Here is a 15,986-nt window from a genome sequence, read left to right on the forward strand (position 1 = left end):
GTACACCAAGAATCTGAAATCCAGAGAAATTCAGTGATTTACAAGAGGTCACCCAATTATGCTGTGCCCTAGCTGAGCCTAATTCTCAGAACTCGAGTCCCCAAACCACTGGGATCTCAGCCACAGTATCAAATCTCTTGTCCTGGCTGGTGCATTCACATGCTCAACTATAATGTGTTAATGATTGTTCCATAGAGATTATATGCAGGTGTGACTTCCTGACTCTGATGGAGTTTAGTGCATTGTTTAAGTTAGTAATAGAGGAAGAGGTTTTTTGGTGAGAAATCGCTGCTCTGGAGATTTCTTTCTTTCTCTGTCAGAGGAATTAGACTAAGTTGGCTTTTCCAGCCGAGCAGGAAACGACTGAAGCTCAGCCAGGTAAATCAAGCATGCTGGGACTTGGCCAACCACTGTTTGTCTGAGATGCATCTGGGTCATAATATTGGGTGCTCAGGGTTTTTTGTGAGATGAATCACATGGCAATGTCACATGGTCCTATGGCCTCGGCCTAAGGGCTGGGAGTGGGGAAGGTATATGGTGGGAGAAGTGATTATCATGCTACCTGGGACCCTCATCAATAGCACAGACAGAGCATGTGTGAGAATTTGCCTGGTCAGACTAAACATTCTTGAGCCCAAAACATCAGAAAAATCATCACTTTTAATCAGAGGGAAGACTTATGACTCATCTTTCTCTAGCTATGAAATAACTAACTTTTTAAGAGCTTACCATGGGAAAACTTCAGATGTTTCCTTCCTGGGTTTTCTGCTGGGACCAAATATAGGGAATCAAAGCTCTTAAGTAACTTTTCCTGCCCTGGATGGAAGGTATGAGGGGGTGATGCAGGGTGTGTTGGAGACAGAGGTGATGATATTGGGTTGGCTAAAAAGTTGTTTCCATAATACGTTATAGACAAATCTGAACGAAGTTTTTAGCCAACCCAATACTGTCTGGACCAACAAAAGGTTGCATACAGAGGAAAGCAGTTCTGATCTATTCTTTCTTCACCAGTACTTTCCCTACTGAAATCAGGAGGTCTTCTCCATCTTTCTTGTCCTTCAGAAGTGCAGTGGGGAGATTGTCATGCTTTCATGGATGATTCAAGTTAAATACATCAGATTTCTACCTTGTTCCTTCTACCCTTTCATTACTCCCCCATACTACATAGGTGATGTGGAAAACCACTTATAAACCAGTATAGGACTCACCCCATACAATTTAAGTTTATTATCCCCCTTGGGACAAAATGAACATGAAGAAATAGAAAACAAACTTGTGAGGTATCTGCATGTGTGCTACCATAAGTGTAATGACTTCCAAGTTGTTCCAAGGTAAGAGAAAGAGAACATTGGGACAGACAGACAGACACACACACACACACTTTTTTTCACAGGTCTTGATGCAGCATCTTTAGGAAAGAGATCTTATGTAAGGTAAACCACTAAGCAAGCAGGTAATGCGTGTGTGTGTGTGTGTGTGTGTGTGTGTGTGTGCGCGCGTGCGCACGCGCGCATGCGCACGCATGTGCCTGAGCCCTAATTGCAATTTTTTTGGAGCTTCACTATATCATAGAAGTCAGGAGAGAGATCTGTACTAAAGCTAGTGCAAAGGCTGTAAGCTGCCAGAATAAAATGCCATATATTTTTATATGAACTTTATTTAAATTATATTTTAAAAATTTGCCCTTAAATCCTGAGGATGGAAGCTAAGAACCGTGTTTTGGGTAAGGCTCTGGAGCTTTGGGATTGCTGCTGCCAACATGCCTGGCCATCTCCTACTCTGAGAGTTTTTTGTCTTTGAGTATAGACATCCACCCCCATCCAACCCTATCATCCACTTGTGGCTTTTGCTGAGTGGGAGAAGTAGCTCAAACTGAGTTGCCTCCTTCCTTCCCCTTCCTCAGCTGTGTGAAGCTTCTCCTATAGCTATGGATGTCCTAGGAGTAGCTAAGGTTAAGCACAGGACCCTTCCTGGAAGTGACCTGGGGTTGTAAGGGGCAGTGATTGGTGGTTTCCAGAGTTTCAGGGACCTGGCCAGGTCTGAGACTTCTGGCTGGTAAGTTGTAAGGCGAGGGTGGGATGTTATTCCTCCACACTATGCACTGGAGTGGTTTCTGTCTCCAGGGTTTAGCTGAGTATGTAGAAGTGTTCCTAGAGGTCTGTTAGAGTCTGTTATTATTTGCTAGGACAGAGACCACATCTGTTTACCAGTAAGTTCAACCTTCTGCTTGAATAAATACTTTTAAAGGGCATCAACCCTCAAACGCACCAAGAAATGCCTGCTCTTGGAAGAGGAGGAAAGCATGAATGTCTCAGGAATCTGGGTGAAGTTCTCTGCCACCCCAGCTCTGAATTTAGTGCTGATCTTATGTCTAGCTGGCTCCTTCGATCCCCACAGAGGCTGAAGGACTCAGAGGAGGTGCTGCTGAAGCTCTGAGTGGACAGTCTCCTCTTTCCTCTTAGAGTTCTCCCTTAAGGGAAGTGATTTACACACCATGGAACTTGGGAGTCCCTGAGCACTGTGTCATCACAGCACCTTACATGTATCTTGCCAAAGTAAATTCCTAGCTTTTTTCTTTTCCAATTCAAGGAAACTCTTTCCACCAAATTATTAACTAGTACCTTGGATATACCCACGGACAGTGGAATACGAGAAGCAGAGCATCATGTTTGGCACTGGACTAAATTTCTATTTGGGGCCAACTTAATGTCTTGAATCTGTTTTACTGAGGCTAATATTTACATGTTTCCATCCCTGGGACACGTGTTTAAGTGACTAAAAGAGAACATGGGCCAGGATTATGCTTGCTGGCAAGAAAAAGCCAAAGTGAAGTGAAAAATGTGCCATTTGAAATTCATGATATGAACAATTCTCATTTATTTGATTGTTGCTTAACAGAGCAATGACTCTCACCTAAGAAAAGATATAATTCAATACAAGATAGTTAATGTAGAGAGGAAACTAAGATAACCTGTTAGATGATTAGCTCAAGGAAAGATGAGCTGTGATGCTATTTTACCCAAACTTTATCTAGTAAAGGGCTTCCCTTGTGGCTCAGCTGGTAAAAAATCCTCCTGCAATGCAGGATATCTGGTTTCTATCCCTGGGTTGGGAAGATCCTCTGGAGAAGCGAAAGGCTACCCACTCCAGTATTCTGGCCTAGAGAATTACAGGGACTGTATAGTCCATTGGGTTGCAAAGAGTCAGACACGACTGAGTGACTTTCACTTTTACTTTATCTAGTAATAGTAACATCTTAATGAATTGTTATCTTTAAGCTGTTCTGGAAAATAAAACTTTTGCTGGTGGTGTTTACTTACCAAAATCATTTTTACAAAGTGTTTCCATTATGTCGTTGTCATCTTCGTTTTTAGTTTTGCAGGCTTCACATACCTTTGGAGCTAGAAACGTGAAAAATTAGTAACTTTGCTTGAAAGGAAACAGCAGATGGCATTTGTAAACAACTCACTGGTAGGGGCTTCTTCAGGCAAGAGGAACAATTGTCCTGTAAGACCCCTAACTCTGTCTCATTTATAAAGAGGGACCACTCATGCCTAAGAAAGTGTCCCATGCCTCCCTTTTTTTTTGACAGGCAAAAATGCCTACATACTGTGTACAGTATTCCCAGTGGTGGGGTGTGGGGGCGCGGCTGCAGGTAACTGAGACAGGCTGTAGCTTTTCGCTCTTCCTCCCACTCCTGGGACAAACAGTCTCTGAAAAAGTTAGCCCCAAGGCCTCTCTGAGGAGAAAGCACTAAAAGACCCTTGAAGGATTTTGGAAAACTAGCAACCACCAAGGATGGCCAAAAGATCATCTTTCTCAGCTGCAGGCCACCAGTGCAGCCTGGCCTCTGCTGGCTCTTCAGCCAAGCTGCTTCTGGGAGGGGGCGGGGGGATGGAGTCATCTTGAGGGAGTTTCAAGTCTGGGCTGGGCGAGGTGGCTAGTGTGGTAAGGCTGCATCTGAGCTTCCCCTTCGGAAGCACACCTCACTAGCAGCTCCAGCCTGCTCTACCTGGGCCTGCGTCACCTCGTGCTTTCTGCCAAGCCTGTGCTTGAGTTAGGCAGCATTTACTTCACTGTTACCTTCCTCCCTGGTGCAGGTTCTTCTTTCCTCTCTTTGCCTGTTTCAGATGCTTGAAAACAAGCAGACAAAACAACAACAAAGCCCAAACAAACAAAAACCCAAAGCTTTTCCAGAAGCCAAAGTAAGTTGAAGCAAACTGTCTCAGGGGTCTGACCAAACCCAGGAACGTGCACTAGCTCAATTATAAGATAGCCAGCTAACGGCTCTTCTAGAAGAGTCTGATTCCTTGGGAAAAGGGAAAGAAGAAAACATTCATTTTCTCTCACATATAAATGTACTAATACTGTCTTTAAAATTTAGGTGAAAGTTCATTAATATGAAATTGCGTTTTCACAGGAAAGAAAACCTGTATGACTCATTTTGGAAGTTATTTATCAATTTGGAGAAAGTGCAGAGCAGATTTTGAAAAATGCAAACTTTTACTGTGAAAGGGGAAATTTTTTTTTTGAGAAATGTAGTATATAAAGTTGGTGCAGATTGTGAAAAATAAAAACAAAAGCAACATACATAAAACTGCCCTTAACTTCTCTCTCTCAAACAAAATGAAACTTTTCCAATTAGGAGCTCTAAGAATGTATATAAAATGTTACTAACCTGTATTGGTTGGTCTCTGGTATATGTTGGACAAATGTTTGAAATATGCCAAACATTTGCAATAAATTATAAATCTAACCAATAAGATGATTGCAGACTCATGGTGCCTGCCAGGAAAGATTGCTAAGCAACTTTGCATTTTCTTTAACTAACGATGGCTGTAGGAAAACAATTAGAGATTGAAAGGGAGATGCTGCTGGAGCCCTGAAAGGGATTAGGAAGCCCCCTTTCTGTCCCGGGGGACCTAAATCAGCTCAGACACATTGTATATGTTTTCCTTTCAGGAAGAATATCAAGAGCCCATGAGGTTTTCATTGCTTTGATGGTTTCTGCGCAGGAACTCCCCCTCTGTTTTCTAAAAAAACTTGGGAAATTCTCTTTTGCACGATTTTCTCCAGTTAATTAAAACCACTCCTAAGATAAAAGCTGATTAGTGATAGAAAAATGAGTTCTGGAGATTCCCTTTGTGCTTCTTTCTTGGACACCTGGGCACTTACAACCAAAGCTGAATTTTCAGCACACATGAGCCCGTCCTACTTTTTATTTTCAAAGCCTGAATGGCAAACAGAGAGTGCCTTAAAAGACTATCTGTTTGCACATTTTGGCGATCGTGGCTGTAGGGAATGTCCCTGCGTCTAGAATCCTGCCCAGTGGTAAAAACGTGCTGCGTGAGATTCAGGCCAGGGTGCTCTGCCCAGCGTGCTCACCCGCCAACTCCTCCGCGGAGGGCCACTTCCAACTATCTCAATTGCGGCCCCCGTGCTAGCATCTTTTGAAAGAATGGTGCATGTGTCTACAAAGAAAAGACCTCTTTCAGTTCTACATTTTCTCCGCACCCCCACCCCGCCCGGCGCCTCCCTTTTCAACTGTTCCTATGAAAGAGCAATTGGTATAACAGGGGAAGGGAATGAGAGACTTGGGTGTGTGTATATATATATATTTTTTGGTGTGTGTGTAGGGGTGATTATCTCAGTTTTGTCACGCTGACAAATCAGGGCAAGGAGAGCGTCTGCCCCGCCTGGGACTGGCCCCCTGTCAACGCAACGGGATGCGGGGTCTTCGTGGAGCTGGTGGTGGGGGTGTAATAAGGAGGAGGGCCTACCTTCCTCGGTAGCCGGCAGGAGGTGGTCGCTGCTAGCGAGGGGGATGCAAAGGTCGTTGTCCTGGGGGAAGCGGTCGCAGTCGAGCATGTCGGGCCACGGGAAGCCGAAGGCGGACATGACTGGAGCGCAGCGGTCCTTCACCTGCACGCAGAGCGAGTGGCACGGCTGGATGGTTTCGTCCAGGTCGTCGAGGCAGACGGGCGCGAAGAGCGAGCACAGGAACTTCTTGGTGTCCGGGTGGCACTGCTTCATGACCAGCGGGATCCAGGCGCCCGCCTGCTCTAGCACCTCCTTCATGGTCTCGTGGCCCAGCAGGTTGGGCAGCCGCATGTTCTGATATTCTATGCCGTGGCACAGCTGCAGGTTGGCCGGGATGGGCTTGCAGTTGCTGCGTTTGTAGGGGAAGTCGGACTGGCCGAAGAAGAGCCCGCGCGCCGAGCCCAAGCAGCAGTGCGAGGCGAGGACGATCAGCAGCAGGGAGCCGGGGCCCTGCAGCATCGTGGGTGCGCGACCCCCCGGGGGCGGAGGGAGCCAAGCCGGTGAAGCGGTGGCGGCGGGGGCCGGAGCTCTTCCCGGGTCCGCTCGCAGCGCTTGGCGCGGCTCCGGGGCCTGGAAATCAGCGCCGAGACGCGGGGCGCGCGAGGGACTGCGCGGGCGAGGTTCTGCGCTGGGCTCCGCGCTACAAGCCTGCGCGCAGCTCCAGGTGGGCTCCGACCGGGGGGAGCAGAGTGAGCCGCAGCTGGGGCCCGGCCAGAGTTTTCTTGGCCTTTTTTATGCAAATCTGGAGGTGGGGGGCGGGTGGGGGGAGCAAGGGAGGAGCCAGTGGAGAGTAATCCGAGGAGGGTTGGTCACTACTCTCTGCGTCTGGTTTTCCGTTGAGAATGCCCCTCACGCGCTCCCTGGAAGGAAATTCTGGCGGCGCCCACCGACCCCTGTTCCCCCCCGCCCCGCAGGACGCTGCCAAGCGCGCGCTCTAGGACTGCTGTGAACAACAAACAAACAACAAATAGAAGAGCCTGGCAGTTGCGCCCCAACAGTGAGCGTGCAGGGAGCGGGCTGCGGGAGATGGAGGGACGCGAACGGCGGCCTTGTGGCCAAGTCCCGAGGGAACGCGCACTGCACCCGCGAGGCCCGGGACGGGGGTTGTCTGACCCCAGCCTGAAGTTTCTGCTGGGCCCGGGGCTGCGGGGCGGAACTGCATTCCCGGCGGCCGCGAGCCAGCTGCCGGCCCTCTCTTTGTGCCGGCAGTCCACGCCAGGGTCCGGCCTGCCCGAGGCCGCTCGGCGAGGCTGCTTTCCTCTCGGATCCCCAGCCGCGGTTCCCAGTCTGGCCCACCCGTGCAGAGTGCTCCCGCCTGCCCTTTCAAAAGGCAGAGAATTTATACAAGTAGAGTCGTCGGAGCAAAACTTTTGCATGAAAAAGGGAATGTCAATAAAATGCTGGGGGTGTTGTTGTGTTGGGGGTAAGTCTGGAAACGTTTGTCACTGTGGAAGCGCCTCTACAGATTCTCGTCAGAATCACACATGACTGCCCACCATTTCCCGGTTTGGAAGAAGAGACCTGCCTCCCCTTCCGAAATGAACCGGAAGACTCAAGACCCCAAAGCACCGCCCGTTCTAACCCGCTCTGTACCTGGCGGCGGGCACTCAGGGGTATATGCCTTCAGGGCACAGTTTGGGAAGGCTGGCGCTGGGCACAGAGGGCTGGCACAAAGTGCGCCAGGTGGGCAGGCAGGGAAGGGGTAGGGGGCAGGGAGAGAAGCTCTGCCTTGACACCCACGAAGCCTTGGCAGAGGTCGCTCCTTCGTCCTACACAATGCCCGCGGGCACCGTGCAGGGCGCCAGGTGTACGCAGGCGAACCAAGAGGTCGGTCTGGGCGCCCGCGGAGCTGGGGACTCCAGCTCGAGGAGGACTCCAAAGAGTAAGTTCACAGCTGTAACCCGGGCTAGGGGGCCTCAGGAGGAAGGCGTGTGTGTGTGTGTGTGTGTGTGTGTGTGTGTGTGTTGGGGGGGCTCCTTTCTCCTAATCGCCCCAAGTTTCCCCTTGGGGCTGGTTGATCGTCTCCGCCCCCTAAGCCCCCCTGGCAGTTTGGCGGTGCAGGTCCAAAGAGAGAATTCCCGGAGAGCGGGCCGCCACGGGTCTTTCATATGGAAGGTGGGCGCATTGTTATTCCTTCCCAGCCATCCAGAGCCATCAGTAGGCTCCTTCCTCAGCCTCTCTATTTCCCTCCTTCCGGAAGATGCTTTGGCTTTGGCGGCCTTTCAGGCCCAAGTCGCCCGCCACTGCTTAGAGGAGGGGGTTAATGTGTGGGTGGCGAAAGCCCACTTAGTGTTTTCTCCTGGCCGTGAATACAGCAGGAACATCGCCACCTGTAAGGAGAATATCTTTTGATTCTGACCCAAACATCTGGGTCCCTAAAGACCAGTTTGCATCTTTTCTCCTTCGCGCCGGTGCTCTGCAGGGGAAGGGCCAGCCGCGGCAGCGGAAGGCCGCGCTCCTCCGCGGAAAGGGTCCCGGGTCTTTTCGGGTCTACCTAATAAGCCCCGCTCCCCAGTACAAAGGACTTTGAAAAATAAACCTCAATAAAACAGAAGCACACTGAACCTAGCAGCTGATCGATGCCTCAGTTCTAAGAGATGTTAAGACTTGGGCCCGGGGCTGGGATGATGGCCCTCCCACCTCCACCGCCCCAAGCCCCAACGCCCTCCCCGGGGTCGCCTCCGCTTCTCAGAGGCCCTCGGCGATCAAAAGCCTGGGGAACAAGGAGCTGGAAGCCAGTGGGGGTGGTTCGAGGCGGTGAGCGGCCGAATGCCCGGGAGAGGCTGGGGACCCAGGCGCTTCTCGGCCCGTGCGGCCGGAGGCATTGTTTCGAGAGCCCGCGCGGCCCCACTGGCCGCCAGGGGGCGCCGGGAGCCGCAGGAGGGTCCGCATCGCCGCGGCGCCTAGCGTCGCTCTCCCGCCTGCGGGATTCGGGGTCGCTGCCCCTCCGCGCATCCCGCCACCCGCCCCAGACCTCACCCTCGCGGCCTGCGTCTTCCTTTCCCTTCGGCAACTAGTTCGCGCCCGGCCTAGCGCGTGTGCGCGTTGACAGTGGAGCTCGCCGGACAAGCAGATTGCCGGCGAACAGGGGAATAACCTCTTATAAGGCCTGGACGCGGGCGCTGCCCTTCGTCTGTGCGAAAAACGCACGAACACGGACGCTTGGTGACCTTGGCAGCGCGCTTCCCCAGCCCGGGCCTCTGTGCCGCCGCAGAGAGATGGGCGCACGCGGGGCAGCCCGGCGACGCCTTCGGTGACTCGAACTCCTCTGTGCTCCGTGCTCTCCCTTGGGCCTACGGGTCTCCTATCCATGCAATTTATCAAAACACGTCAGAGGCTTTTCTTTTCCACACGGAGAGTCGATGTTACCTTCCTCACCAATCCACAACCCACTCCTCTGGGGTCCAATAAGTGGTTGTCGGTTTTAGGAACGGAAACTATTCGCCCAAACTCAGGGTAAGTAGTGGTGGGTGTCCACTCCTCAGAGGGCCTCCCACCCTCGCCACACACACACACACACACACACACACACACAGACTCACACACACAAACTCAGGGTAAGTAGTGGTGGGTGTCCACTCCTCAGAGGGCCTCCCCACCCTCGTCCTCCCCCCGCCGCCCAGAACCACATCCCACCCTAATGCTGTAGGCCTGAGAGCCTGGACTTGGCCCTCTTTTTCTGTTAGTTTTCTGTTGTCGAGGCACTGAAGAATGTTGAGGCACAAAAAAAGTTCCTGTCAGTCTTTCCAGAGCAATTCGGCGGCTTGGTTCAACCTGTAATGGCTGGAAGAGTTTCTGGGCAGGCAGGACCCTCACTCTGACGCTCAGAGCTTCTGCCCTGAGTCGAGGGCGGCGGAGGCGTTCTCCCAGCCCGGAGCCGCCGGACCCCTGCGTCTGCTCTCCCTCGGCGGGGAACCCGGGAAAATGCGTCCCCGCCACGCCAGCCCCTCGAGAATAGATAGGAGAGTAAAGAGAGTTCGTACGAGAGGGGGTGCAGGCAAGAAGCGGGAGAACTAATACTTGTAATAAGCCGACGTCTTAGTTTCTCCTGATCTAGCACCGGTGGAGGGGAACCTCGAATCGAAAACAAGCTTCTTAGCCTCCACTGTCCATACCACTGACCCGCTCTTCCTCTACACTGGGGAGCTTGGCTTTCGACTCTCCTTGTTAAAATGCACGGCCTCTTGGGACTTTAGCCTTTTACACCAACTCAAGAGTGGGGAAGAACGCCCCGCGCCGAAGCCCTAACAGGCCGGCTGAGTGCCTTCCCTGTACCCGGAAATCTCACTGCCACTCGGCAGGTGGGTGTGATTAGTATCATTTTGAAAAGGAGTAGTCACTGAGGCACGGAGGGGTGAAGTAACCGGAACCGGGTCACACAGCTCGTGGCCCGGCTGCTGGAGCTGCAGGGGCCTCGGCGGCTGTGGGGATGCGCGCGGACTGATCAGGCGTCCGGGGCAGCGCGAAGGTTTGGCTTTGGCCGCGCGCCTGCGGGCTGTGTGGGTGACGTCACATTCTCCTGGGACTAAGTCCCCGGGTGGGTGGGGTTCGCGGCGTCCACGTGGGGGCGCCATTTCCAAAACAGATGGTTTCCCCATGAGGGTTGCGAATCGGCTTCCTTTACTCAGATGGCTCAGTTGAGAGCTATTTTATCTTTTTACACGTTGGGCGTGATGTTTTCTTTTTTAAAAAAATGTGCAGCAGGAACCGGAATTATTTGGTTCTTTCGCTTTTGGGGCTCCCTTGCACCCACCGTTGGGACGCCGACGGCAGCTGGACTGGAAAGTGCAGGGCGCAAACGCGCGCGGGGCGAGTACCCGCGGGTCGGCTCCCGCCCTCGGAGCCCAGCGGGTCACTTGCGGATTTCCGATACCGAGGCCCGGGTCTGCGACAGCAAAGCCTTTGCCTCTCGCCTTTTAAGAAAAGTCAAGGCTGAGAGCGAACAGTTTACCAACTGCTAACCCGAGCTCTCTCGTGTATCTCTTTCTTTAAGATCTAAGGGGTCAGCGGGCCCGAGATCGGAGCTGCAAGAGCGAGCTAAAGGCCCAGGTAGTCTCTGACTCGGCGAGCTGGCAGAGGAAGGCACCTGGAGGGGCGGCGGAGACCAGGACTGCGGTCGGCGCTCTGCCGGAGCGCTGGCGCAGGGCTCGGGGTGACGGTTCTTTGGGGGTGAAACAGGAGTTGTCCCCCGGCCCTACCAGGCCGCGAAGCGAGACATGTAATTGCTGGGATCTGCGTGAACTCTGGGAGAAGGCAGTGGCACCCCACTCCCGTACTCTTGCCTGGAAAATCCCATGAATGGAGGAGCCTGGTAGGCTGCAGTCCATGGGGTCGCTAAGAGTCGGACACGACTGAGCGACTTCACTTTCACTTTTCACTTTCATGCATTGGAGAAGGAAATGGCAACCCACTCCAGTATTCTTGCCTGGAGAATCCCAGGGACGGGGGAGCCTGGTGGGCTGCTGTCTCTGGGGTCGCACAGAGTCGGACACGACTGAAGCGACTTAGCAGCAGCAGCATAGCGAATTCGTTGAGAAAGATCTGAAGGCAATGTGAATGGGTGCTTTTGGAGCTCCATAGAAAACGATTGAAAAACATTTGCTCCAAAATGGTAAAAAACAAAAAACAATTACACTTACGGTGATCATCTGCTAATGCAACAGATCCTTTTCTTGCTCTTCCCCAGTCCTGGAGGGGAAAGCCGACTTGGGATGAACTGAGAAAGCTGTTTGACGATAAGCTTTTCCCAGGAACAGCTAGAGGCTCATTACTGAGACTGTCTGCTCTGGGAGACACCAGTTTTCATTTTCCTTCTCTTCTTACCTTAATGGGAAAATGACCCTAGACATTTGGGGTATTCTAAAAATGGAACTAGCACATGGTCTGTCCACTTGCATCCCTGGTCTGCGTCAAAACACAACAAAGCAAAATCAAAACAAAGAAATCTAACCAATGAAACCAAAGGCACCCGGGGTGGTTCAGTGGCTGGACCTCTGGGAAGGAGATTGTATTTCTGTTCAGTGCAGGTGTCCTCCCCAGAAACTTTTTGTTTACAGTAGGAAGTCTCGAGTCTTTTGGACCAGTAGTGATTACTTGGTCTTGGGGCTTCAGAAACTTGGAATTTGTGTCCCCCCACCTAGTCCGCTGGGCATTCTTACTTAAAGAGATACTGAGCCGGGCTTCTCTGCAAGGAACCTTGTGGGTACTTTCCCTTTCTTCTCCCTTGTCTCTTTCTTCCCAATTTCCCCCTCTCTTCCTGGGGTCCCAGTAGTTTATTGTTCACTGATGTGTTGCAACTGCTGATGAGACTCTTGCAATGAAGCATCTCTTAATTGCTCACATTAGGGAATCCTGAATGGAAAGTACAAAATCCCAAGGTCACTCATAGAGGGCGGTCCAGAAGGCACAGGGCATTTCTGGTAAGAAAGGCATGCTCCATAGTCTGATTTGAACAGCAGGGATCACTGGCTAAGCTGGTGTTTCACTCTGGTGGGAATTTACTGCCATCAGATAAGAGCACAAAGTCAATACAATAAAGTCTGTTGAGGCTAAAGCAACAGATGGGATCTGAGTTCCTGCACGCATGCACAATCTTTCCAGGGACAAATCCCCAAATCAAAGGCCCTTTGTCATTCTTACTGAATTTACTTTTAGGGATACCTTTTCATACTCTGTGTGTGTTTGTCTGTTAAGGTCTTTCTCTATGAGGTAGATTTTTATGTTTCCCCAAATAAGACATTTGTCAGACTCATTAGAGTGATTCATTCCTTTGTGACATACTCAGTAAGTCACAGGTATTCACAGTGACAAATCTGTAAATTAGAGAAAAAACATTTGTTTTTAGTTGATTTAGGGCTGATAGTGTAACCTGTAACTTCAGACTACAATATCCAGCATACACAGACTCAGCACTGACTGAATTTGTTAGCACCAAATGTTAACAAAATTTCATTAGCAAGCCTAGTATTTCTTAATAGCTTGTAAATCTCCAGTGATCAGGGGCTTCCCTGGTGGCTCAGATGGTAAAGCGTCTGCCTGCAATGTGGGAGACTCTGGTTTGATCCCTGGGTCGGGAAGACCCCCTAGAGAAGGGAAATGGCACCCCACTCCAGGATTCTTGCCTGGAAAATCCCATGAATGGAGGAGCCTGGTGGGCTACAGTCCATGGGGTTGCAAAGAGTCGGACACGACTGAGCTACTTCACTTTCCTTTCCTGTAAATCTCCAGTGGTACAATGGGGAGTGAAATATTACATAAAAATAACATTTCCAAATGTTAAATTGGGTTTTTGAGAGATGGCCAGTCTGTGGAGTGTCTAGTGATCATCTTAGCCGTGTTGTCCAGAGCTTTGCGGTTTTCCCTTAGTTTCCTTGAAATCTTAATTAATTAAAGTAATTCATGACAAGTTTTGCCCTGGAAGAAAATAAAGAAAAAAGAGTGCCTTTATGAGGACAGCTTATTGTTATTTGTACTAGTTCAGAACCCTTTCTATGTCCAAGTTTGTCTGTACTAGAGCTTTAAAATGAGCAAGATTATCTGATGTTTTACCAGTTCTTTCCTGGAATAAATACTGCAAACGTGTCTTTATGCTATTTGGTATTATTGAGACTTCTACTTCTCATGCTAGTTACTGCTGCTGCTGCTGCTAAGTCGCTTCAGTCATGTCCGACTCTGTGCGACCCCAGAGATGGCAGCCCACCAAGCTCCCCCATCCCTGGGATTCTCCAGGCAAGAACACTGGAGTGGGTTGCCATCTTCTTCTCCAAGGCATGAAAGTGAAAAGTGAAAGGGAAGTCGCTCAGTTGTGTCCGACTCTTAGTGACCCCATGGACTGCAGCCTACCAGGTTCCTCTGCCCATGGGATTTTCTAGGCAAGAGTACTGGAGTGAGGTGCCATCGCCTTCTCCATGCTATTTACTATTCCATTCAAAACAGTTGGGTGTGGTGGAAGAGTGGAATGGTGGGGAAGGTTATCAATCATGCTTATACCCTGCTTCAAAACAGATTCCTTTTACTTTTGGTGAGAGAATGTATTATTCCCTAGGTTATTCTCCTGGTATATGGAAGACTTGGGCAGGTAGTCACTGAATTATTTCCATGGAATGTTACCATGTTCTTCTCTTTAACCATGGATGATGTAATTAGCAGGCTAATGCCTTAAAGAAGGAATTCCTCAAGTTCTTTGGGATTTAATTCCATTCATCCAATCAAAAGATTAGTGGGCCTCTACTACGTACTGTGGGAGTAATCAAGAGGACCCCACCTTCAAAGGGTTTATGGTTTAGTATTTGTAGGTAAAATTTCCACTTCCTTGTATTTACTTTAAAGGTGAAGATGGCACCTATTTCTCAGGATAAACACTTTTCCCATTGCATTTGGATAAAGAGCTGTGAGGATGACAGAGTTTCTCACAGAGGGAAATATGTGTTGTGGGTCATGTTTGAGAACCTGAGTTCCCTTTTGTGACAGAATATAGTTATAAACCTTGTTATAAAGCCTTCTGTAAAAGATCTTGAGAGGAACAGATGTTCTTTGTTCTAACATAGGACCAACTTAAACTATTAATAATAAAAGGAGATTGCATTCTGTGTAGTTTATGAACTATCAGAAGAATATTCAATGTCTAAAAAACCCTGAAGTATAATAGGAACATGGGAAATTCTCGTTAACCACCAGATAAATAATGTATCTTTCACAGTTGTATTTCCCAAACCAATAGCAGACAGCTGAATGGAGGACTGAAGGAATGAATTGAAAACTAAATCAGGTTAACATGAAACTTACTCATAAATTGCTCCCCCACCCTGACCAATGCTTGTAGTTTGTAAAGGTAATACATGTAAAAAATACAGGCAACACAGAGACTTATAAAAAGGAAAGTGGAAATCTTTTAACTTCACTGCACAGATTTACCAAAAAAAAGGAAACGTAAATTTTATTTTCCTAACTTAAGATAAAATGAATACACACAAAGCTTTATAAAGATGCAATCATACACGCATACTGTTTGTAACAACTTTCCATAGGTCAACAAATGCTGATCTATGTCAAAGTAGGTTACCTTTCAATATAATATTTGTTCAGTTTCATGAGGGAGTTCCTCTGCACGGAGGCTTCCTCTCCAGTTTCTTACCTACTCTGCTTGTCATGATAAACTTGGGTCTGGTAAGCTCCTCACTGTCAAGATTTCTTTCAACTTAGAAGTTTGATCATGTCTTCTGGCATTTGGACAGGTTGGCCACAACTCAGAAACTGTTTTTCTCATATTTCCCAATGATATTTCCCTTATCAACTTGGTTGAAAAGAGGAATTTTAGATTTGCCGTGAAAAAACAAAAGCAATTGATCTTTTCTCTTAACCTCAAGAATTGCATGGTTAGAATTTTAAAAGGCTTAGCTCTTTTTTTCTGAGCTATTTTCCACATTCACATATTCCAAATATCTCTGTGCAGAGAAATGGACTTTGGGAACCAGAACTTTTCTTGGAGAACATCCTTGGAAGGCTCAGTTCTGCCTACCACGAGGGTGATACACAGGGAAGATGAGGGGAGGGTGAGTCCTGGTTGAGAGTTGCCGTTCCATTTCATGCTTCTGGGAGAGGAACACGTTCACTCTCTTTTAAATTGAAGTGTAGTTGATTTACAATGTTGTATTAATTACTGTTGTACAGCAAAGTGATTCAGTTATACACTTATATATACACATTCAGTTATACATATATGTATAATGTGTATGTATATATACACATTCTTTTAAAAATATTCTCTCCATTATACTTTATCATAAGATATTGAATATAGTTCTCTGTGTTATACAGCAGGATCTTGTTGTTTATCCATTCTACATATAAAAGCTTACATCTGCTAACCCCAACCTCCCACTCCATTCCTTCTCCAGCCCCTGTCCCTTGGCAACCATTGGTCTGTTCTTTATGTCTGTGATTCCGTTTCAATTTCATAGGTAGGTTCATGTGTGTCATATTTTAGGTTCCACATATAAGTGATATCATAAAGTATTTGTCTTTCTCTTTCTGACTTAATCCATTTAGTATGATAATATCTAGTTGCATCCATGTTGCTGCAAATGACATTATTTCACTCTTTTATGGCTGAGTATTATTCCATTCTATCTATCTCTGATATCATATCTTCTTTATCCATTCGTCTG

At 48.8% G+C, this 15,986-nt stretch overlaps 1 protein-coding gene across 1 annotated transcript in view; it reads right to left on the bottom strand.

The window, feature by feature from the left end:
- SFRP2 (secreted frizzled related protein 2) overlaps positions 1-6,565 on the bottom strand; it is an 8,624-nt gene extending 2,059 nt beyond the window's left edge. Inside the window, exons 1-2 of the mRNA XM_027513496.1 lie at positions 5,781-6,565; positions 3,321-3,401 (exon numbers count right to left, since the gene is read on the bottom strand). Coding sequence (XP_027369297.1) covers positions 3,321-3,401; positions 5,781-6,279 — 580 coding nt within the window. The 5' untranslated portion in view covers positions 6,280-6,565. The remainder of the gene's footprint in view (positions 1-3,320; positions 3,402-5,780) is intronic.
- Positions 6,566-15,986: the final 9,421 nt, after the last annotated feature.

Source organism: Bos indicus x Bos taurus, chromosome 17 (assembly GCF_003369695.1).
Source record: "Bos indicus x Bos taurus breed Angus x Brahman F1 hybrid chromosome 17, Bos_hybrid_MaternalHap_v2.0, whole genome shotgun sequence".
Lineage (NCBI taxonomy): Eukaryota > Metazoa > Chordata > Mammalia > Artiodactyla > Bovidae > Bos > Bos indicus x Bos taurus.